This window comes from Gymnoscopelus microlampas (assembly GCF_963454915.1).
Source record: "Gymnoscopelus microlampas genome assembly, chromosome: 9".
Classification (NCBI taxonomy): domain Eukaryota; kingdom Metazoa; phylum Chordata; class Actinopteri; order Myctophiformes; family Myctophidae; genus Gymnoscopelus; species Gymnoscopelus microlampas.
The window spans coordinates 25,279,809-25,305,465 of NC_139946.1; the positions used below are offsets into that span (position 1 = coordinate 25,279,809).

A 25,657-nucleotide genomic window follows, 5' to 3' on the forward strand; every position below is an offset into this window, starting at 1 on the left:
TAAAAAAGTCTTGGTATCAAAATGTACTTACCAAAAGTAGAAAGAATACTCATTATGCAGAATGTCCCGTTTCACAAGTTTTCAAATGTATACAAATATTTTGAAAATAGCAGATCTACAAGCTCATTGTGAGCTTGTAGATGTACCGAAATGTATAGAAAATCTAACTAAAGTTTCCATATAATTGTAGTGGAGTAAAAGTAGCCTACAACATTTTCCTCTGAGATGTAGTGGGGTAGAAGTAAAAGTACTGAAAATTGGAAATACTCCAGTAAAGTAAAAAATAACTTTACTAAAATTGTACTTAATTGGAATTGCTTACAGTACTTGAGTACATGTAGCTACTTACTTTACTTTACACCATTGGCGTTATGTCGTCATAGTGCTTGATTGCAATTAAAATGAAGATTTTCTATAAAATGTTCAAACGGCTGAGGTGGAGTTCACTGCCATTACAATGACAGTACAGTTTGACCGGTCAATTAAATGTCCAGGCGGTTCAAGACAAGTTCAACATTGATTTTTCAGCCCGGTGCTTTATCATGTTGTACGACAATTAGTGACCTATCAAATGCTGTGACTCCAGATGAGTTGAATGTTTGTCATTTCGACAGATTGATTCTTAAAACAAAGGCCAGATAATCTGGCATTTGTTTTAACTCCACTACAATTATATGAAACAACCATCGGCCAACTGATCCAATCTGGCCCAGATTCGATCAGTTGGCCGATGGGGTTGTTTCATGCAATTTTGTCACATTCTTGTGGGAAATGGTGACAGCCTGGGACGGGTACAATGGTCTGCTTTTCTGCCTTTCATTTTGACATGGATTGTCATTGTAGAAACTTGTTATGGCATTAATCTTCAGTTTGCAATATTGATTATCATCAACATATATAGGCTACTTATTTTGCGATATTATTTAACATGACATGATGTCGATGATGCCAATGGGTAAAACAGCTACCCGTGTAGACAGGATTCGTTAGGCCACCAACCTCGGTGTAACACAGGCGCTGTGGCACTCGTGCGCTGCAGGCTGTGTTGCCATGTCCGCTTATTATAAGCGACTTTGGGCTTGTTTTTCTTTAAAGTTGCTTGTAAATATTGGTAGTTGTGGGTTGTGTTTTTTTGGGCTTCTTTATAAAGTGTAGTTGCTTATGTGGGCTTGCTATCTAGGGTTGTTTTCATTCATGTCAAGGACCCCCAAATGAATATATATTTGGTCGCGCCTCTTATTTGAAATAATATGTTATAAGATTTGTGTAAATGTTATAAAATATTCCACTTTTTCCCCAAGATGTTTTTTTGAAAATAGCAGATCTACAAGCTGTGAGCTTGTAGATTTGATATTTTCAAAGTGCTCGTGGCGTTGGGGTCGCTTCTTTTGGGCTCGTTTTCATAAACCAGGTTGCTTATTTCTCTTTCAAAATCTGGCAACGGTGGCTGCGGGCTGCCAGCTGCTCGTCGGAAGTGTCCCTATAGAAACGTGTTGATGACTGTCATGTGGTGTCGCACTGTCGCTACACATGTCGCTTATCATTTAAAGTTCACAACTTCTTTTACGTTTTCGCTAATGTACTAGAATATATTGAGAGTCCACGTGTTGATCTACAGTCGTCATAAATAAATAATTTAGTTGACATATATGTGACTGTCAAAAAAAAGGAGGGAAAAAAAGAAAAGAACTTGTGTAACTTTGTGCTGAAATGTCAGCTGTGGAATCGGACCTAAACGTGACCGATGATAATAGGGGTGGTGATGATGATGATGAAGATGGGTGGTTGTATGGAGGTAAGTTTTAATATTTAGTTTAGTGTTATTAAATGTTCTTAATGTTCAGGCTAAACGTTATCATCAGAGAGCAGCTGTCAGCTGTTGAGTTTGACACACGCACGTGGGTCAGATAACTGAGCATGTTGTTGAAGCCACAGGATTTAGGCAAACAACGTAGGACACAATAAAAATATAGAGTTTGTGTTTTAAGTTCTTTTTGGTTGAAAATAAACTGTGTGTGCTCTGATCTTTATGACATGACCCTCATACCAGAATATGTGTCTGTGGCAGATTGCATTGAGGAGAATGCAGAGGAGAGAACAGCAGACAGGTATGTTGGTATTAGAATTACTCTTATTGTAAACTGTTACCATCTTCAATTTCTTACCCCCCCTTAGTGCATTGACTAGGGAGTTAAAACTTTAATTTAGCTAAGCAAGGCAATTTTATTTGTGTAGCACATTCAACGACAACACATTTCAAAGTGCTTTACATAAAATATTAATCATTAAGACACCAAGACACAGAGCAAAACAAAAACTATAAATTAGATTAAATGTATATACAGTATACAATTGAAACACGACACCGAAAACAAAAGAAGACTCAAATGAACTCTCAGCCACCAACCCTGTTCGTACCATAATAGAGAATAGAATAGAATTCAGTTGTCTTTGATTTGTTACACCTTCACTGACATTTATTTTATTAAAAATTGCCATTCCCGTCACTTGTGAAGATTATTTCCACGGTATCCCTATTGGAGAACACGATGAAGTGTTCTCCAAGAGGCAGGAAAGGTGGGAGAGAAGGATTCATTTGGATTTGAACCCTTGACATTGCAGGCAGCAGACTTTCAAACAATGCAACTCTTCTGAATGGATACATTGCTACAGGCAATCCTGTCGAAACAATGTAGTAATGCAGTAGTGGGTCAGGAGGTTGAGTGGCCGCTTGGGAATCAGAAGTTTCCTCATCCGATCCCCGGCTACCCCAGGGTTAGTGTCTTAAGTGCCCTTGAGTTAGACACTGAACCCCTAACTGCTCCCGATGAGGACCTTAGTGACTTGTATGGTTTCCTCCACCATTGGTGTGTGAATTAATGTTATGCACATTGTAAAGTGCTTAGGGTAAAGGCGCTATATAAATGCACTACTTTCAAGCAAATGTGGTTGAAATAATGCAACTATTCTGTATGGATACTTTTGTGACAAGCATACCTATAATGTAACTCTTCTGTGTTTTGAATGGATACATTGCTGCTCGCTTGCTTTTCCCACAAGAAGGCTCTGCTCACAACAACCCTCAATTGGCCATTAGGCGTCCACACAAATCATTATTAGATCGTTTTCACAGCAGACGTTTAGATGGGTATATAGCTAAAGATAATGACTAGTGGGTGCATTTCATTTAGGACAGCTTGGACAGCTTGTGTAATTTTAAATCCATGCTGACACAGAAACGCCTAAATCAAACCCACCCACAATTAACGTCATTACCCTCAGCTGCGATAACCTGTCGAAATGGTTGCTGAAAAAGGGGTCCATTATCCTTAATTCCTGTATTATTCCACTTGTTGGTACCTGCTGCCATTCTCTAGATTTCCACCCATTACTGTAATGATTGTGAAGTTCAAACCAGTGTGACAGAACCGTGAGCAGTGAACTGATTCGCATTGATATGGAACGGGCTGGCGCGTATGTTCATTTCCCATTAGGACCAATTGCAAGCTGCATTAATCAGATTGAATCCACTTTTCACTTCACAATAATGACAGTGCTGTCATTACTGCCATCTGTGGCTGTGTGAAATACTACCAGTCATAGGGGACATTACCAAGTATTTGGATGCTCGTTAAATGTGCTGTTTGTTTATGAGCCTTTAAGTAATCACAGAATGAGGCCACCTGTGATTGCTGTGGTTTGCATTCCCCAACTGTATCTCCTCAAAAGTAGATGCAGCATTACATAGCAATAACTATAACTTCACCTTCTTCAGATGGATACCCTACTACTTTTGTATTCATTTGTGTGCGAATGTGTGTCCAAGGCTGTAAATAGCCAATCGGCTATTTCCGAATTCATTGTACGGCGAAGTGCAGGGTTGAAGTGATTAAAAGAGTTTCAGTCTTGATGCTGATATTGACGACAATGACTTCTGAAATACAGTCGAGAAATGAACGAGAACATCGTCATCATTAAATTAGATGAGCTCAAGTAAGAAATGTGTCAGTTAATATATCTCTCTTCAGCAACACTAAGTCTGCAGATGATTATGATGTACATTATTTTTAATCCCTTAATTATTTTTGCCTGGGCTTGCTGGAATTGCATGCAATAGTAATTATTTGTGTATAAAATGAAGTATAGAAATACTGCATCACTGTTGTATGTCTCCAACAACCAGTTGCCATTTTCAACCATGTCTTTCCAGACTCATAAGAGAGAGAGACTTTATTTTTAGGATGAACGTGTTTTGTGAGGTTACAGTGGCCTTGACCTTTGATAGTTGACCTACTTCTAATAAGTTCATCCTTGAGTCCAAGTGGACGTTTGTGCCAAATGTCATGAAATTCCCCCAAGGTGTTCCTGAGATATCGCGTTCACGATGTTGGGAAGCACGTACATGCGGTCGAATTGATGGACAGATGGACAACCCTGGTCACGGCTATCACCATCTGATTGTGGAGATTAATGCACTGCACTGGGGTCCAAGGGCCCTCACGGTTCCATGAGGCGGTCCAAATGGACCCTACAAGAATGTTTTAAAAACATTTTTGAACAGCTTCCACATAACAGAGTAGCCCTGCCTGAGGTAAAAGGGGGGGGGGGGGTATTGTAACAGCGTAGCCCTGTCATCTCATAATCCTAATCTCCCCTGTCCAAGGGGAGATTGGCCAGGGGAGGTCTATCTGCCCAACAATGTTGGAGTGGCTAGGCAAAGGATCCAGGGTTTGAACAAAAGCCTGCACCAGGAGTATGCAGCAAACATGTACAAGCTTGGGAAAAACTATGCAGAGAAAATACCTCAGCAACAACTGCATGGTGAGCAAGGGAAAGTGTTGTACATCCCGCACCACGGTGTCCTCCAACCATGTGGTGTTTGACTGTGCAGCCACATTCCAAGAAGCATCTCTGAACAGTGAACTTCTACAGGATCGTAACCTTACCAGCTTACTGCTTGGTGTTCTAACTCGCTTCAGAGAGGAACCGGTGGCATTCATGGATGACATTCAAGCCATGTTCCACCAGGTGAAGGTTGCAAGACAAACTCCCAATGGAAAGAGCTCTGGGCCCAATATGGTGTGTGGACTCTTTCAGATTCAAGATGGAGTTGAAACAACAGTCTCTCACCAGACGTGGTATGCTGTCCATTGCCAGCTCAGTATACAATCCTCTAGGTTTCCTGGCACCAGTCATTTTATGTGCAAAATGAATGCAGCAGGAACTCTGTAGAAGAGGATGTGGGTGGGATGACGATTTGCCACAGGACATACTACACCAATGGAAAAGGTGGTTGGAGGAGTTGGAATGGCTGGCTGCATTCCATGTCAGTAGGTGCATCAAGTCAGTGGCCTTTGGAAAGGTCAGGCATGCCCAACTACATCACTTTGCCGATGCCAGTGAAGGTGGATACGAAACCGTATCGTACGTCCGGATGTTAAATGAGGAAAACCACACCCAGGTCACCTTTCTGCTAGGCAAAGCCAGAGTCACACCACTGAAGGCTGTAACTATTCCCCGGCTAGAGTTAACGGCTAAGAGTGGACTCACTGTTGAAGGCAGAGCTGAAGTTCCAGTTGGAAGAGTAAGTATTTTGGACTGGCACCATTTCAGTGTTGAGGTATCTGAACAATGAGGACCAGCGTTTCCACACATTTGTGGCCAATAGGATCTCGACCATCAGAGATAAATGATAATCAGAGATAATCAGAAAGAGGACTGAAGCAGGCTCTGGCAGCTTTGAATCAGGACAAGATACATGGAGTTCTGGCACATGTTGGAATCCGTTGGAGCTTTAATCCACCAGCAGGTTCACGTCTCGGTAGCGTGTGGGAACGGATAATCCGTCTGGTGAGAAGGGTTCTAAGTTCTGTCCTACGTCAGCAGAGGTTGGACGACGATGGACTTCATACAGTGTTGTGTGAAGTGGAGGCAATTTGAATGACCGTCCAATAACTACACTCTCGGATGATCCCAATGACCTGGAGATACTTACACCGCACCATCTTCTTCTCTTGAAGGGTAAACCAGCTTTACCACCTGGAGTGTTCGATCCACATGACCAGTACGTAAGAAGACGATGGAGAAAAGTACAGTATTTCTCGGATCTTTTCTGGAAAAGATGGATACGGGAGTACTTGCTCCAAGAGAGGCAAAACCAGAGGAGGAACCAGAGGAAAAGGAGTTTGGCAGCTGAAGATATTGTGGTCATCATCACTACTGCAATGCCCTATTCTTTGGAATCCCCAGTAAGATCCACTGGCTCCCCATCACCTTCAGGTCTGAATACAAGATCTCCCTCATCACTCACCAATGCCTCTATGGAAATGCCCCCTCCTACCTCAAAGAACTCCTAAATCAAAAACCAGACTCTCGAAACCTCCGCTCATCCAACACCAACCTTCTGCTCACCCCCGACACCAACTTGCGCACAATGGGCGACCGGGCTTTCAGCTACTCTGTGTCTGTGGAACGCCCTCCCTGCACACCTGAGAGCGCCCCAGTCCACAGACAGTTTTAAAAACGGACTCAAAACGCACCTTTTTAACAAAGCGTTTTTTTAATCTTACTGTGATCGTTGTACCTTTGTCAGTGCCCTAGTTATAGTTTGTTTTAGATCCTTTTTTAGTCTAGAAATGTCTCCTGTACTTGTTTTTTTTTGTCATTACTATCATTATGTACTTGTATTCTTATAATGTACTTGTTTTTTTCATTATTATTATTATCACTTTTTCTTGATTGTTTTTTTCCGCTATGCCTTGATTTTAATTTTGTAGCACTTTGAGATTTGAAAAAATGTAAAGTGCTTTATAAATAAAATGCATTATTATTATTATTATTATTATCATGGACTCTTCAGCTCCTTGTGGGTCCTGGCCTCTTGGCAGGGTTCTGGAGGTCTTTCCAGACAAACAAGGTCTGGTGTGTTCTGTAAAATTGCAGACTAAAAGCAAAACTGTGTTTGTTTCATGAAATGTAGATGCATTTGAATCCATAGCATGTTTTGGCTACTTTGTTTTTGATTTGTTTATTTGTTTTGAATTGTTATGTCTGCCTGCCATTAACAATTAGGCGTCTGTGTGTAAGAGCCAAATGGGTGAAACATGTCAAATGGATTCATGTGACCATGGGTGGCGCTGTTGGCTATATAAGTAAGTGTCAGGTTCACTGGCATGGGTGGGAGGTTTGACCCTGAAGGCCAATGGTTTTTGACCGCTCTTTTAATCACTGAAATGTGAAATGTTTGAGGAAATGTTGATTCATTCATCTGTTTATGGAACCCAAAAGATGCTGTGTTGCACGGTGAAGTAATACCGTAAATAATCGTTTTGCATGAAGAACTGCCTGCATCGTATTTTTGGAACATTGACACACAGCGAGCGGTACAGTATTAGGCCAAACAACATATTAGCGCATCAGCCAGGTCCAACTACGGGCTCAACCCCTCTGTAGCTCTGTTTTTTATTAGGCTTTACACTCACATTGCAATTTTTATTCCATGTGCTGTATCCAGGAACAGCATGCTTGTTTGTTTGTTGTCAATATGCAATGTAAATACCCACATGGTGCAGTTAAGTAGTCAATGAGTCACATGTCAACCTGATATCTCACTCTCTAGTATGACTGAAGCACTGGACACCAGTGACGTCCATGACAACGGAGTGAAAACTCAGGTAGTGTCACAACAACAATCCACATAACTCTCTGTTTACATTGAGTACTGTATGTACAGAATTATGTGATTTTCATCCCTAGCTTTTGATCTTTTACTTTTTTGTATTTTTATGGAGCCATGGGAAACCGACAAAGACGGTGATAACAGTGATGATGATGACGATGATGATGATGATGATGACGATGACGTTTGTGTGACTATAGGTGACATAAAGACTGGAGGATTGTCACAGAGCATGTGAGTGTTAACCGCCTTCATCCTGAAAGCTGTGTCATTATAGGTGTAATGTTTCCAATATTGTCATGTTCCTGGAATGAAAATAGCCAATCTAAATGCTCCCAACGCGTCACCATGCGTTATGACCTTGTAGATCTTCTATTTTCGAATAGCCGAAGTATAAAATAGTGGGTAGTAGACCCACTATCCATTAGACCCTTGTGAAAACAACATCACAGATATTTATCATGTTTGTTGCCTCGAAGGCTCAATATCAACATAGACTTTCTCAGGCGCCTCCTTTTGTCAAATAACAATCCGAGTCACTACATGCTTTCAACCATGATTATATTTTGATGTATTACGATTGCATTTGACAGCTCCATTTGTACTGAAACCCTGAGGGCTATTTGTTCTGTGTATACAGCCCGTTTCCAATCCCTGCCACATGTGTGAAAGTGTTTGTCTTGGTATCATGATGGTAATAACCATGAATTTATTTATCTTGTTTTTCAGCAGCTTTGGAAGCACACCCGTCACTCTGAATATTAAAGGTGAAGGGAGAACACATGCAGTAGGTAAATGGATCCACCTCCCATTAAATCTCAACTGTGATTTATTTTGTACTTACTGTATATTAAAGCGCCACTGTAACTTTAGTGAATAAAATGTAATTATGTGAATACAATATAACTTATACAATTGGGGTGGCTGTATTTTGTCTCCCTGCTATTCTATTGAGACTCCTAGACAAGATTCAATTTATCCCTTGAGCAAGCAGGCAGGCTCTATTAGCTCAATGGTAAAAAAAAAATCAGCACTTGCGCAGGAAACCGGGTTCAAATCCGGTGTAGAAGAGGAAAGTTACAGTGCAGCTTTAATATTAATTGTGCATGTGATTCAAGAAGTCAGAACATGTAGATCTCGATCATCCACACAGGAACGGTGTGGCTTCATGTGGATCTCAGATTTCATGTAATGTCGGTCATCTATGACATCTATGAATTATGATGATGAAATAAAGTGTGGCGATACTAAAGTGGACCTACTGGCAGTGTGCACAAGAATTGTGATGCTAATCACAGACACCCTCTTATAGACTACTATCCTCCTACATAGCCATGCTCTAAAAACATGTGAATATCATCAACCTTTGTTTGCTGCTGAGTTTATTTGCTTAATCCATCCAAAACCCAGTGCAAAGATTCAATTGGAAATGTGCCGTATAAACTCATGGTTGGAGTAACTTCTGGGTTAGCCTACAGAAAGTAATAAATAATACTGTACGTTATGCATGATTATCAGGTGTTTGGTAAACAAAAGTGGGACTCTTGTGGGTCCATTTTGGTTCCAGAGTTAAAGTAACACTGATGATTTTACTGTGTATTTTCCAGTTAGTAGTAAGTGTAAGGGATTGGATTTGGACCCTGTCGGCATGGCACTAGAAGTGGAGTCCTTTGAGGAGAAGCCGTGGAGGAGACCTGGTAAGCATTGCTCTCCATGCCTGGGTGTGCAGGTGTTCTTGTAATAATGTGTGTGTGAGCTGTTTTCCCATTCGGGCACTTAATTAGCACGCTGCAGGTGCGGTGCTATGTGATTATACGAGTGGCTCTGTTCAGCATGAACAACGCTGTATATATTTTTGTTTCCCAGGCTCTGACATCTCTGATTACTTCAATTACGGCTTTAATGAGGAAACGTGGAAAGTGTACTGTGAGAAACAGCGTAGGCTGCATGCAAGTAACGACAATTCCAGCCGTGCCTCTGCTAAGCTCGCGGTAAGGTCATTCCTGAGACGATGAGAATGGATAATATTTTGACACAAAGAGGGCACAAACAGAACATGAAAAACTAATTTTCTAATTTACCAACTAATTTAGTAATTTGTGAATACGGTGAGAATTGGTATAGTAGTGACATCGGATGTTATCTTGTTCTAAATAACTAGTTTAATCAAAATTTGGAAAAATCCATTTAATTGCCAATTATGTTCAAAATATAAGAGAGTGGTATAATAGTAAGTAAATAATAGTAGTAAGTAAATATTTGTATAAAATTAAGAAATATATGGTCAGACAAGTCAATAATAACACAACAAAAATTGTGATTGGTAACCAGGAATATATTCAGAATATGAGGTAATTATGACTACAATGACCATAGTCCCTTGCATAGTGGACCTGGAGTTGGGTTCATAAAAATCTGTCTGGCATCAGCCAAGTAGAAATAATAATCCCAAATTATTTTCAATAACAGAACTGAAAGCAAACTGAATCCTCAAACCAATAACCATACTTCACAATCTGATTCCTAGGAATTATAACTGAAAGAAAAAAGGAGAAAATGAAGAGCGAAATGCCCTTAATTGATGTTTTAGTTGGCACTAAAGGTCATAAAAGCGGTGTTTATATTTCATGCCCTCGTGGCCCTTACTCAGCCATAAAGAGTATTTTTGTATTCACTGTTTTTAAAACCGCGCATTTATATAACAGTTGTTTCGTTGGCACCCCCTAAAATAATATGTGGCCATGGTTGCCCCCTCATTTGAAATGGTCCAGAACCACCACTTTTGGTGAGATCAAAAAGCAGAAGAGGATGGTTATCACAATCCTATGGAAGTCATGTTGCTATTCCCCTCAGGTCCAGAGGGGGCGCCCTGACCATGGAGATAAAGGCTCTCACAGTGAAGATTATACCTCCTCAGGCAGTCTATACAGGTCAGTATTACACTGTTACCTCCCCTGGCCCTGAGCCAGTCATATACACTACATACATTGTTAGGGGGGCATAGACACAGCAAGGCAATGGCAGCTGTTATGGTACACAGAAAAATCTATTTCTTGTTACTCTGAGAATGTACAAATGGAATCAAATGAAATGGATTTGGTTCCCATTGTAGTTAAATTAAGGCTGCAATCCATAACTCATTTGGGATACAAACCCTGATCTCCCACAGACCAAATTTCTACACTCTGACAGGAAATATGCAATCCCCACTTATCCAGCGGAGATATTGGGCATATGAGCTTCAGGCAGTACTACTTTACATTACATTACATTACAGTCATTTAGCAGACGCTTTTATCCAAAGCGACTTACAATAAGTGCATTCAACATAGGTAGGGAACGAAAACTACTAATCACCAGAAGTCGTAAGTGCATTTTCTGCAAAAACAAGCAAACAAGAGTATACCTAGCGCTAAGGTAAAAGTGCAATATATCAGCTACATATTTCCTTAAACAGAAACAAAATAGCTAAGTCAAATGAGCTGGAGCTAAAACAAATAATTGTATCGACTAAACAAGATCCAATAAAACAATACAACAATAAAACAAGCGTTCGTACAACTAGTTAACAACAACCAGTAGGTGTCCTACCCGACACCCGGGTCTGAACATCTCAATGGAAGAGTAGGCATGCAGACCACCTCCAACCACTGCAGATGTACTAGTTATATTAACAAACTCTACCATTAGATTGGTTAAAATAATTCATTCAAATAAGTTACGCTGTTAAGTTATTGTTGGTTTAACAGAGGACTTCTCTCTGTGTATCTAACTTGTGAGCTTCCAGTTACTGGTTTTTCTCATTTTGAAGGTCATCTTAGCAGCCATTCCTTCAACCCATAGCACTTAGCCCTCTGCCTGCACCATTCCCTAGCTGTGGCTGGAGGACCCAGCAGCTGGTTGTTTGTGCAAATGACACAACATCTCTGGCTCTTGCCATCTGGTGTGTGTGATCTTATGACGGTGTCAGCAGGTCAAGTTTGTATTGGCCAAATAGCCCACTGTTTAAACTGCTGAACACAGACTTACATCTGGTAATGATTGAAGGGAAATGTCACGCAAGGTATGTAAACTTGCTGATGTTACTACGTACAGGGCGTTCCCAGATAATTGCCCATTCGATTGAGCTCCGTAATCAACTTTATGTATGACAGATGATTCTCGTGTTTTTCCCATTTTTTCTTTTTTTTTCTTTCTTTTTGCCTTTTTCAACATTTTTATTTCCGTTCAAGCTTTTATCTGTTTTTCTTCTTCTCCGCTGGTCTGTTTTAAATATGTTTTGCTGGATGGAAATAAAAAGCTGACCACACTCTTGCTGTTGTACACGCAATCTGATTGATCTAAATAAAGCAAGTGCGTTGAAATCATTGGAGCGATTACGGCACAACGCTGCGCTAATCTGAAGTGCCTGTAACTGATACCATGCTGATACACGTCACACACAATCATGATAACTACTGTGATACTACGTGGCCATCAAAGATTTCATCTGTAGCCTATTTAACCACTTTAAGCCTGCTGTCTCTATTTTGGGCATGTCATTATAGGGGGAAAAAATCAAAATGTAAAGATTTTTAACAAATCTATAAGATTTGTGAAAAGGGGCAAAAATTGCAGATCTACAAGTTCACAACACAGCGCATTGTGACATGTTGTGAGCTTGTAGATCACAACATGTCTCAGAAGAGCAAGTAGCTCAACTACAACCCAAACCCACAAACAAGTTGTGTTATATTAACATTTAACATACTCTGCCATACAAATTGGTCAAAATGTTTTATTCACAACAAAAATATATGGATTGTAGCTTAAGGGTTTAGGCTTTAACCATTGTTGTTTGTTGTTTAAACTATTCTGGTCCGTCTGTAATGAAGTTCTCATGTGCGCGCCGCTCGCTGTCCCTCGCCCATTAGCGACCACCTGCAAAGGAAGGCTGAGCCTGTATGGCCCCGTGGGGTGGGGGGGGGGGTGTATGGGGAAGGGGCCGTCATGGCTGGGGGTAGACTGGACCCATGGTGTTTTACTGACCAATTACACTTTCCACTCGTTTATGGGCACAGCCCCAGGCATCAGCCACTCACTATACCTTCACGAAAGGCAAGAGATCGCAGCATGCATTCTGCTCCTCCTTATAGACCAGGTGCCTCATAAGCAGCAATGATGGGCTAAATATGTGCAGTCAAGGACTTAAACTATTGTTATGTGCACTCACACAGACTCATTTTAATGCACCTTGTATCTTTTCTGCACAATCTCTTCTCAATCTCTTAATTTATATATTGCTGCGTGCTGGTGTCACATGCCGAAAATAGCCGTTGTGAGCTTGTAGATCATCTATTTTCGGCACGCGACAACGGTGTGCAACTAAAATAGATTAGGCTTTAGGTGTGTGTGTGTGTACGTGTGTATATGTATGTGTGTATGTGTGTGTGTGCCTGTGTGTGTTAAGTTGGCCCAGACTGGAGGCCCTTCAGGCGTAGTAGAGCGCCGCCCGGCAGGGGCCGTTTTAATTAAAGCTCTGTCTTCTTGAAGATGTCCACTTCCTGCGCTCTACCTCAGCAGGCTGGCTCGCCCTTCAGGGGAGGTCACACGAGCCTGAGCGCCACCCTCTCTCTCTCTTTCCGTGACAGGCCCAGGCCAGAAGGGAAGCAGGAAGTCATAGTATGCCAAAAACAAATACACACGAAGCAGTGCTATTATAACCAAGCGGATAATGTTTTAAATGAGGCGGCCCATATGGATGTGTACGAAGGCCACAAGTGGAAAATTGAGGCTCAGTCGAGGAAGCACATTAACATGTTTTGTTTTTGCTGTGTTGTGGAGAAGATGACTATCTATGTATCTCGTCTGCCTCTCGTCTCTTGACCGAAAAGAGAGCGGTTTGTGGAGTGTGTGTCGAGCGCTTGCTAAGTGTTACACGCACACCGAGGCAAGGACCAGAGGAGCAGAGGAGGTGGGCATTAGGGAGCAAGCTGTTATTGAGTCACTGCTTAATGCAGTTGTCATGTCACGCAGACACACACACACACACACACACAGGCACGCGCGCACTGTGCACCAAAAATAGCAGGTCTACAAGCTCACAACGTGTTGCCCTTCGATGTGTTGTTTTTATTTGTTTTACCTCCATTTACCCAGGGGAGATTTGCTGAGCACAAGTGCTCTTTTTCAGCATCACTCTGCTTCACATTCACACAGACACACACAACACACGCTTTTGAGCTGGTAGATCTGCTATTTTCGGTGCGCGACACAGGGGTGCAACTACAGGTCCTTGCACACTGGGAAAACGTGACGAATAAACGTGTTTTTAACCATAAAAGCAATTTGTCTTGTGTGGACCAGGACAATTGTCCTCTCAGTGTCTATTTCTCACATTCTACTATACGTATACTTGTAAGTAAGTATAGTAACAAAAGTAGACACACACAAATAATGTTTTGCTGCTCCTATAGATTAAGTCCTAGTGACAGAACGAGGTTATTGTCCCATATGGTTAGGCGTGTGGCTGTTGGGTGTGTGCGTAAGGGGATTGTGTAGGCCTCCTTTTTGGGGGGATCTTTTTATTAAAATAAAGCAAGGGCTATGTTGTGGAAGTGGTGTAGCATACTGCAGTGGTTCTCAAAGTGGGGTCTGTGGACCTTGAGGGGTTTCCAGGGGGTCCCCAGCAAAATATGTTAATATACGTTGCATCAAAATCAGTTTAACCACTTTAAACCTAGATACATATTTGAAAATAGATCTACCTTGACATTAAAAAAAATATTATTTGAAATATTTATAACACAAATCTTGAATGGGGTCCCTGGCACAAATATATTTTCAGATGGGGGTCCACGGCAAAATACCTATTCAGTTGGGGGTCCATGACATGGAAAGGTTTGTGAACAACTGGTTTATTGTATTGAGAGTTTTATCATTTTTATCCGACCAACAGGAAGTCAAGTGGAAGCATTGATGTGATTGGAGGACTAACTGGACCAATCAGCAGGTTGTCAGGAAGCAGACGTCACGGCAACGAAGTAAACAATATACAGGTTGTGTTAATGAGGCTATTAATAATAAACGGTTTCGCATTGTCTGGTCCGGGGCCCACCAACTCTGAGAGTTTATAAATTAACCCATCTTTGGAACCCTACACGGTAAAATTCTCAGCATTCATTTAAAGGAGTAGTTCACCCCCAAAATGTCTTATTTTCTATCAATTACACACCCCATGAAGCCTTGAATTCATGGAGATTTTTACGTTTTTGGCGCATTCCTGAGCCAATAATTATGATGACCATTAGGAGACTCAATTGACTCTCCTAATGACCAGCCACCCCCTCATCATATTATTGGCTCAGGAATGTGACAAAAACAAAAAAATCTGTGTGTTTGATTGAGTGTGTGTAATTGATAGAAAATAAGTAAACTCTGAGAGTATACAAATGAACCCTTTCGGGTCCATTTGGTTCCATGTTGAGTTACAGACCCATAAGGGTCCATTTGGATCCTGTGGTGGTCCCTGGACCCGACGTTGAGAACCAGAGTAATAGTGTGAGCATGAGGTTATTCATTCTGTGTGTACGTGTACGTGAGTATTGAGGAGGCTATAATTCATATAAGGCTGATGGTGTGGGGGTGTGTGTGTGTGTGTGTGTGTGTACGTGATGCTATTAATAGCGTGTGAGGTTATGAGGTGGTCTATTTATAACCCTCCACACATTGCAGGTGCTTTCTGAGACACGCTCTGACGGAGATCGTTCAGCCAATCAGACGACCGCCTTCTTCCCTCCCAACATCCCTCCGCCCCCTTTGCTGTCTCCTCCACCCAATGTCAGCTCCGCCCCTCCACTCATCCCTCCCCCGTGTAAGCTACCCCACCCACATGTATGACACACACACGCACACACACACAATTGATCAAAACCTTCCATGAGCTAGATGTTCGTTCCTATTGCACCTGAACAGAGTGTACAAGAGTGTACAAATGGGTCCATTTGGTTCCACTTGTACACTCTTTGGAGCTGAATTAACACTGAGCATTTTACTGTGTAGGATCTCTTATGTAAATATCCCGCAGCATGTTCCATATAGGCAAATAATCCTAATGCTGCCCTTGTTCTGAACCCTCGCTCCACTCATGGACACCAGAGCCCTCTGCACTCACCAGCATCCTGCGGAGTGGGTTTAGGCCACAGAAATGGAAAAGTATAGAACGGACACTTCCATTTCGTAGCAACTCTGTGGAAAGTAATCAATCCAGTGCAGGGCCTCTGTGACGTGCTGTTTCTATGCAGAACAAGTCTGCACATCATCACAGGTCACCATACAGTATACCAGTATCCAGCGATAAGCGCCATCGGGTCCCCAAAGTAACTATAGGCCAACCTGATGACGCTTGCTGTATGAACACTGGTGGTCTATCTATGCTATTGCATATCTATAGCTATTAGGCTGAGTTGAATACAGAGAGCTTGAGGTTGAAAGATGGACTTGTGACACCGCCTGAAGCACAAGCACTCCGAGCACCATCCAGCTGTATAAATGACTTATATGTCAATCTGGGAGGGGGGGGTGCATGTTTGTCAAGCTGCACCATAAGTCACAATAAACAACCTCATGCTTATAGGACTGAGGCGAGAGGCCCAGGTGAGCATGGATGTGTGTGTGTGTGTGTGTGTGTGTGTGTGTGTGTGTGTGTGTGTGTGTGTGTGTGTGTGTGTGTGTGTGTGTGTGTGTGTGTGTGTGTCTTCCCTCAGGCAGGTGTGTGTAATGCCGTCCAGGTGTGCGTCGGTCAGTCCGTAGACCCCCTCCTGTTCTTTTCTGAATCACAGAACAGGAAGCTGCTCTCCTGGCCCAGGCTCACAGCTGAGTGCATGCCATATTTTCCTCTTCAAAGAATCCAAAATAGCAGCGCAGGCTTACACCCCCTCCTCACCCCATCCCCCGTCTAAGTAATCTGAGCCCCCATACGGCCTGTCGAACCCGTGCCAGAGCTCCTTACTACAACCAGAATATCAAACATCCTGCCGGTGCCGAGGCTTTGAACCGTGCGCCACCACGCTTTTGATGTTGTATTTGCGTCGCGTTTCTATCCAGGCCACTCCCCTTTCTTTAAGTTAGGGGCTCTGCCTTCTTTTGTGATGCAAATGTGCAACGTGATAAAAATAGCTGTCGGGGGGGAGAGAAGAAAAAAAGAAAAAGTGCTGGGCCAGCAGATTGTGGCACGGGAAATGTGCTGAACAGACCGGCCGCGGGGAGCCGGGCGAACACAGAGAAGGGCCTTTGTTTTGCTCTGGTGCAGGAGGGTCATATTAGGCAGGCTTTTTTGGCGTGTTAGGGACCAGGGTGCTGGAAGCGGCACTGTGTTGGCATTACAAGGCCGGGCCTGTGTCATCTATCACGGCAACACAGCACACCCAGCCAAGGTGACGCTGTCTGCTGCTCTGCAGCTAATTCTGTATCCGTACGGTTAGTAGGTCACTAACACTCCACTGTACCGTAGCAACAATGCTCGTGCTTATCACGTGCATTTTGAGGTTGTTGCAGCGTCCTGCCGGTTGGGCAGTGCCGCAGTGATGGACGATGATTGAACCGGTGTCGCAGGGGCCATGAGAAGAGATGAGGCCATTAGGCCGTAGGGTCAACCTGACAGGTCTATTGACGAGAGCGCTATTGACCTCAACGGCTCTCATTAATGGTTGGGAACATTTGAGGAACGTGTAATTGCAAAGCGTTTTCAGGGCAGCTGCAGGGCAACAAGAGGGCAATGTCTGTTCTGGAAAGAGGAATGACACGGGAGACGGGACTGTCAGCGCGGAGCTCAGGCCTTACGGAGCAGTAGTCTGCGGTCAGATGGTGGAGTATCAACTCCATCTCAGCCTCGAGCTTGTGTAATGGCTCCGTCAAACGTTAGCATGAGAAAGAGAAAGCCACGCACGCACAATCAGCAGCGATTAGCCCTCAGCCATTAGCGCTCTCATACGCTGCCAAGCGTGGAGCTCCAGCCCTCATCAAACGCTCTGTTCACATAGCCACAGGTAGAAACCATTACCCTCCTCACGCTAACATGGAGGCTGTGTGTGTGTGGGGACGTCACTTTGGTGTGTAAGTTGGTGTGTATGTGTGTATGTGTGTGTGTATGTACTGCATATGAGTATTGCCAACTTTTGCAGAGATCCTCGCTCTTCAAAGTGATACTTAAACCATAGTTGACGGGAATCTCCCAGATATCTATACTAGCCCCCCCTCTTGTTTTCACTATACACACTAAATAGCTTTTCCAAAAACACAAGATCTACAAGCTCACAACATGTCACATTGCAATGAGTTGTGAGCTGCAATGTTCTATCCAGAACAGGGACAATAGGGTTCATGTGGTTAAAGTACTTAAAGTTACTTAAAATGCACAACATTGAGATGGGGTTGTAATTCTGGAAGCCTATAAATCAACCACACATTTTCTTAAGAACCAGCGCTGTACTGGGACTAGGGAGACAGGCCAGATCCAACTTTTAATCCATTTGAAATGCCTACTGATTATCTACATACTGCACTTTATAAGTTCTAATATAAGATCAGTCTTATATCTATTTAATCTGATGAGATGGACAACACTAGGGTCCGATTGCATGCATCTTTGAGAGCCCTGCTAACGACAGAGTTGCCTTGGGGCTTTTTAAAGGACTTAAAGGGAAATGGCCTGAAGACAGATCTGTAACCAAGAGGTAAGGGCCTGGAGAGTCTGTGCTAGCCTTTGTGCCATCACAGTCCCAAGGACACGGTGCTCCCTTTACAGCTGGCCCGCTGTCATATCTTCAGCGTGCAAATTATCCAAGTCCTCAGTGGGTCAGTCATTCTAGGTGAGCCATCGTGGCCTGAGGACACTGTCCTCTCTCGCTCTCTCTCTCTCTCTCCATGGGACAGACCTGTGAAAGGGAAGGAAGGTGTATACATTTCACTCTGAAAGCAGAGGGGGCTCCACACACTGCTTTATTCCTGCTCCAGCTCTCTCTCTCCACACCGTTCTCCTTTTGTTTTTCTCCCTTGTCCCATTTCAACTTTTTTTTCTTCTCTTAGCTCTTTATGTTGTCGAAAAGCGCTCTGAGCGTCAGGGGTCTTTATGGAAAAACAGAAAGGGGATGGCGTCCAGATGTGTGTTTGTGCCTCTTCAAAGCAGCAAGTGTGTGTATAGGCGCATGTGTGCTTGCAGTAAGAGAGTGTGATTTAAAGCTGATTGTGTTCCCAAGTCATGTAAGATCCCTCAGTGTTATAACGAGCGGGCCATTAAGCGTTCACCCAAGCATTTGACTGGCCCTGTTTTATTGATTTAAGGGGGGGGGGGCAGGGTCCAGGGAGGACTTGCTACATTTTCTTGCAGTGACATTCTGAGGCTGTTCCAAATCTCATCACCTTCTTTAAAGAGAGTAAAGACAGCAGTGCCTCGACAGTCCTGTAAGGTAGTGTTAGTCACGCAAGGTAGCGTTAGTCCCATGAGGTAGCATTAGTCTTGTGAGGTAGCGTTAGTCCCATGAGGTAAGTGAGGTAGCATTAGTCCCATGAGGTAGCATTAGTCTTGTGAGGTAGGGTTTGTCACGCAAGGTAGCATTAGTCCCATGAGGTAGCATTAGTCTTGTGAGGTAGCATTAGTCCCATGTGGTAACATTAGTCTTGTGAGGTAGGGTTTGTCACGCAAGGTAGCATTAGTCCCATGAGGTAGCATTAGTCCCATGAGGTAGCATTAGTCCCATGAGGTAGCATTCATCCTGTGAGCTAGGGTTTGTCACGCAAGGTAGCGTTAGTCCCATGAGGTAGCATTAGTCCCATGAGGTAGCATTAGTCCCATGAGGTAGCATTAGTCCCATGAGGTACCATTAGTCTTGTGAGGTAAGGTTTGTCCCGTGAGGTAGCGTTAATCCCGTGATGTAGTATTAGTCCCATGATGTATAGCGTTAGGGTAGTGTTAGTCCGTGCGGTAGTCTTCGCCCCCATTTGAGATAACATTAATCCAGTGTGAGGTAGGGTTAGTCCCGTGAGGTAGTCATTTCAATGAGAATGTGCGAATGGGGGGGAAAATATCAGCGTCCGTGTGCTTATGCTTGCGCGGCTGGTGGGTTCCAAGCTTGATATAACGTTTGTCCAGTGAGGTAGCATCAGTGGTCATATGGGAAGTCATTTGAGTTGTGCCCTTGGTCTTTATGTACTTTGCATGGTCATGCACCCCATTAGTGTTGCTTTGCCCAAAATACATAGTGTTGGACTCTGGAATGTGCGTGTGCATTCGTCTGGGGTACTACATTATGCACCACTGTTGAGATGCTGCAGTGTGTTTATGTGTTTATCTCTGCAGGTGCGACACAGTGCTTTGTCTTTGATTAGCATTTTCAAACTATTGTAAATGATACCAATCGCTGCCTATACACCAGAAGGTGTCTGACCGTGAAAAGGGCTTTGTTAGGGCTGCATAATTAATCAATTTAATGAATTAGACATTTCCAATTACTTTCAATACATTGTTGCACCTTGTCCTCATCTCCTCATCATTATACAAGGATTAATAACCAGAACACTGTACAACCTATCTCTCCTCTGGCTCAAAGAGTCACAATAAAGGTCATTACTGTACATACCAGTTGACCACAGATAGGGCACTGCTAAGCGCAATGGACAATAAAGGCTCAAAGTATAAAAAAGTAACAGAATAATAAAATGATAAAAACACACTTTTCCACCAAAAAGTCATTATCCCGAGCCTTCGTTGTTCATTGTGAGGAAGTCGGGTTGTGTCAGCAAAACATGACCTCATGAGCTCACAAGCCTGATTTATACTCACGCACCGAAAATAGCTCATAGATCTACAAGCTCACAACGCATCATGAGCTTGTATATCTGCTATTTTTGGTGGCCGACTCCTATGCGCAGCTCCGAGGTATAACTTTGGGTAGCTCAGTCGGTAGAGCACTCGCCCTCTGACCGCAAGGTCATGGGGTCGATCCCAGGCACCGCCAACTCAGCGTATGAGTAGCACGCCGTGGGTGAGGCAAGTCGTGCGGTAAGTACTGGGAGCTGATGGTAGGTGTTGCGCTCCACCTCAGCAATCCATCTCCCAGAGGTTTAGCGCATTGTGGATCGGGGATGGATTCCCACACTCTAGCTGATACCGACAATAAGCTTCTCCGACCTACTTACTTACGTAAGTATAACTCAGGCTTCACAGTGTCACTGTGAAACACCTCACTGGAGAGCAGCAGTGACTTGAACTCTCCTCTCCTACACAGGTTTCCCTCCCCCTCCACTCATCCCTTCCTTGGACAGGTGAGTTGTGTGTGTGTGTGTGTGTGCGTGCGTGTGTGCGTGTGTGTGCTTGCGTGCGTGTGTGCGTGCGTCTGTGTTTCTCTGTGTGTCTGTTCAGGCTGTAGGAAGGACAGAAACAAGGACAGAGATTGTCTCCTACTGTGCCAGGGAGCTTGGAACCAAGAGGTCATACAGGCAAGAGAGAGAAAGACAGATGAGGGCCTTTGAGGTGTCTAGGAAAAAAACATATGACTAAAAACTATCTTTTCTTTAATCAATACTTCACTCAGGAGTAGGCAACGTGTGAGGCGGTTCCTATCAGGCAGTGAGAGAGAACACCTCTTTAGCTCCAGGTGGTCCTGCCATTACTACTCTCTAGTGTGAACTGGACTGAATCAGAACTGAATCTCCTGAACGCACTGTGTACTTTGTGTTGCTGACCTTGCAGCTGGACCACTGGCTAAATAAGGTAGAAAAGTGAGAGTGAAAGCCCCCGTCGGAACCTCTAGTCGTCTGTTTGGATTCCAACGCACCCCCCCCCCATGGTCCCCTGTTCCGGGACGCAGGCTCCCGCCATACTCCCCCGTTCCGCTTCTAATTTACAACGCTCAGATCACAAGCAGGCCACGTCCGACGTGTTCTGAACATTTGGCTAAGTGCATCTCCTCTCCTATTTTATTTGCTGCTTGGCTCGTTTTGGGTGTCACCATGACCTCTGGCCGTCTGTTTGTCGTCTGTCTGTCTGTCTGTCTCTCCAGCTTCCTGCCTCTTCATCTCTTCTGTTCTTCTCTCCTCCTCTTTGCCTTTCACCTCGTTTGCTGTGTGTGTGTCTGTGTACGTGTGTCTAAAGGATGGTTCCTTTCTCCCATCCCGACCCTCCTGCCAAATCCTCACATCCTTCAAGGGCTTTCCGTTCCTCTGAACCCTGCCAACCAATCTCCCTACCGTTTATGAATCATTTCCTCTCTATAACATCCCTCTCTCTCTCTCTCTCTCTCTCTCTCTCTCTCTCTCTCTATCGCTCTCTCTATCTCTCTCTCTCTCTCTCTCTCATATATATACACACAGATAGTCTTCTCTTTCCTGCTATCTATGCTCTGGCTTTCCCCTCGGGGGATATTAGGAACAGCAGGTGTGTCTGGCACGCTCTGGGGTCCTGGCTCCCCGCTCTGTCGGTTTGGGCCAGGGGCCCACAGGGCTCCCAAGGCCCATATTTAGTAGGAGACCACACTGCAGGCTCGTATCGGTCTGATGCGTTAAATCTCCCTCCCATCTCCCTCCCTGCGGATCGGATGGCCCGCTGAGACTAGGCTCCACTCCACCACACACTCCCTTTTTGATGCACTAGTATCGAGGGCAAGGTGCCTTCCCAATCTGTCATGGAGGGGAGGAAGTAATATATATACAAGCCGTTAGGGACGCTAAGTGCTACAGCTTAGACAAAGTTGGAAGTGAGGCGTGTTTATGGTGATGAGGTGCAGAGGCCGCGGGGAGAGCGGTGTACAGGGCAGGTGTCGACCGCAATGAACTATTAAGTGCACCGTCATTATCCTCCTGCCCGAGGATATTACCGAAGCAGCGCACCGAGTCGGCAAATCAAGCCTCTCGCGTCTCCCTTGCTTACCCACTCCCCCTTGCATCCAATCACAAACTCGGCTTGCTCACCAGCATCTTTTACACATCACGCTACAGACAGAGGGAGAAAGACGAGAGAGAGTGAGACGCCGTTGGCCAGGGTTGGACAAGGGGTGGAGAGATGGCCTTGTTTGCCAGAGTATTTATAGAGCAGAGTGTTTGGGCCCAACACCTGTTTGGGAAGCAGTCGTCTTGGACAGGCCTCAGACGCACACCCACTCCACCTTTTTCGGCCCGCTCGGAAGTTTTCAATCGGAAAGCCAGTCCGGGGCCAGGCCATGTGGATGGTGGGGGCAGGAGGTAGGGGCAGCTAGGATCCTGCCAATATCAGTATTAAGACCCCCCCCCACCCGCCCTCCGTGCCTCTCTTTCTCTTTCCTTGTGTTTGGCGGGCGCTAGCTGCGCCTTGACATCGAGCCAGTCACTTCAAACGCTCAGGGAAAACGCAGCGGCGCATTTGGAAAAAGAGCTTTGATCATTAAAGCTCCCAGACCTCCATTTGCTTATAGTATTCATCCTGAACTCTGTTTGTTCACTCCTCTTTCTGTTTTTATCTTTCATTAAAATGAATGACTTCCTTCATCGCACCGGCTGCCTATCATGAGAACGGCCCCCTTTCAGGCCCAGCCTTAGATATAGCCTGTAGACTCTAAAGCTGGACTCATACTACGGGAGTTTTAAAATCCTAACCGAATATGAAATCGGGTTGCGCTCATGGGCATAAGGAGAATCTTAACAGATGCTCTTCTCTATGATCTCAAACATGCACATGCGACAAGATTTTAAAATAATTGCACATCACGCACTACAGGATATCATTAAGATTATTGTGCCCTGCAGAACTATGGACTACCACACATTTCCTCAGGTTGTTCTCTTTGCACATTTTGCACATAATGTACTACTTACATTTTCAGCGCATGCTCATTTTAATGCTCAATAACTTAATTGTGTTTCGGCTTAGTATACTTCCAAGAATAAGTTCCTATTTATCCGTATCACGATGACAACAAATGTTTAAAAGTTTAAAAGAAAAAATATCATGCCTTTAAAAAAAAAGACATTTCATAATTCATTTTAGATCATCAATAAAGTCCCACTTGGTTCATTGGGCCCCGGCCCACAGGTTGGGAATCACTGCTCTACTCTGTTATCTGTCTTGTTTCAGTGGACGTACCGGAGGCTACAATGGACCCCCACCTCCACCATACCCGTTCACTCCAGGTATGTTACTGTACATTCTGCACACTGTCTCTCCAGCCACACAACTCTTCCACTATCTTTGAATGTCATTCTACTAGTCAATGTAAGTTTGGTGATGCATGTAGAGTAGATCAGTGGTTCTCAAATTGGGGTCCCCAGGGGTCCTGGGGGGGGGGGGGGGGGGGGCATTTCCAGGGGGTCCCCAGCAAAATGTGTTAATACAGCATCACAATCATGTTAACCACTCTTTCCATTTATAGGTTGGCTATAATATATTATATATACTAACGCAAATCTTCTCTTCTGGGGTCCCTGGCATTTTCAGATTGGGGTCAAATAAATATATATATATTTTTTTTGGAAAAGTTTGAGAACCACTGCAGTAGATATGTTGAGAATGACAGCGTGTTGGGGTTCCGTCCTCCAGTGAAATAGCCCACCATCAGCAGTTCCGAAAATTACCTCATTCCCCACTGCCTCAAAAAAATAGAAGGAAAAAAAAACATTTTCCCCACAAAAGGTCTCGGTTCCAGGAAAACAGAGCCATTTCCTTCAGGACAAAGCACTGTGTGATTTGGTGCCCTGGCCACTACAGCGACCTTTCATCAGAACATCAGAATCTCAGCTGTGCGTTTGAGAAAATCTGTGTCTCCAAAAAAGAAACCTCCTTTGTCCTTTGATCACAGCTGAGGAAGCCCTTTTTTTCTGAATGTTCCTTCCTTTTTTGGTACCTGTCCTAAATATCCTCTTTGAATTACACCTGTTACTTCTGTTTGAGTTATTGTTATTCTTGACATGGCATTGCTGCTGATAGTTACATAACAATGCAAAGTTATGCAAAGGAGGTCACAGCAGCTGTCCTGATTGCAAGTACATACACAGGAGAGTTATTGTGCTTTCTTTTTTCTTAAAGGTCCTTTTTTGTGTGTGATTAATTTAGTAATAATCAAAGGAATAGTGCCGCAGTCACCTGTTGTTGCTATCTAGCTCAGCTTTGCCCCTCTCCTCAGGTCTCTATCCTCCGCCCCCTGGCGTGGTGCCGTCCTGGACAGGGGCGATGGACAGCGCCAAGGCCTGGGAACACTACATGAGACGGGACAGAGAGCGAAAGAGGGTCAAGGGCCGGGACAGATCCAGAGAGCGCCTCATTCACAGTAAAGACAGAGAGCGAGGCAGGGACACGCCCAACAGGTGGGTCTCCACACCAAATAAAGCCTGATTCCGGGTACGGTCGCATGAGGCTGGGCAGTTAATTGATCTTGTAGATCTGCTATTTTCAGCGACAGAGTATAAATGAAGCATAACAAATCTACAGCAGCTCGTGAGGGACATTTCTATCCACCATACAGCTGCTTTGTGATGTTATTAAACGGCCAAAAACAGAAAACGGCACACGTGTTACCTTGCCAAATTGCTGTTTGCACGAGCCAGACCCGGCAATCTCCGTCGACCGGTTGCGAGTGTTAATTTCACACCCTGTTTACAATAATATGCTCTTTAAGATTCAAAGGGTTTTATTTTCAGCCGGCACCAGATACCTGGCAGAATCTCTCTCCTCACTCTTCTTTCCTACTCGGCAAAATCCAGAGTGTTGGTTGAACTCTCAGAGTGAATAATGTGACCGTTACGGATACATTGTTAGTGAAATGAACACTGGGGATTTCTTTTGGGGTATGGCAGTGTGCACGGTGCCTCCACAGTGAGGCCCCATGCGGACGAGCTGCCGCGCAGCTGTTTGCATCTGCGCCAGGTATTGTGCGCTGCAGATGCATTGGTTCTGGGCCGCATTATCAGCTCCCCCTGTTTTTTTCTGGACTCATTCAACAAAACGCACGCATGCTGGCACACACATGCATGAGCGCA

The 25,657-nt window shown here is 44.1% G+C and overlaps 1 protein-coding gene across 1 annotated transcript in view; it reads left to right on the forward strand.

Annotated features, from left to right (window-relative positions):
* Window positions 1-7,776: 7,776 nt before the first annotated feature.
* The window catches only part of fip1l1a (FIP1 like 1a), a 36,107-nt gene continuing 18,226 nt past the window's right edge, over window positions 7,777-25,657 (forward strand). Inside the window, exons 1-10 of the mRNA XM_084066053.1 lie at window positions 7,777-7,912; window positions 8,411-8,469; window positions 9,286-9,375; window positions 9,545-9,669; window positions 10,532-10,608; window positions 14,616-14,715; window positions 15,392-15,530; window positions 20,941-20,977; window positions 23,760-23,815; window positions 24,805-24,985. Of these exons, the coding sequence (XP_083922179.1) occupies window positions 7,785-7,912; window positions 8,411-8,469; window positions 9,286-9,375; window positions 9,545-9,669; window positions 10,532-10,608; window positions 14,616-14,715; window positions 15,392-15,530; window positions 20,941-20,977; window positions 23,760-23,815; window positions 24,805-24,985 (992 nt within the window). The 5' untranslated portion in view covers window positions 7,777-7,784. The remainder of the gene's footprint in view (window positions 7,913-8,410; window positions 8,470-9,285; window positions 9,376-9,544; window positions 9,670-10,531; window positions 10,609-14,615; window positions 14,716-15,391; window positions 15,531-20,940; window positions 20,978-23,759; window positions 23,816-24,804; window positions 24,986-25,657) is intronic.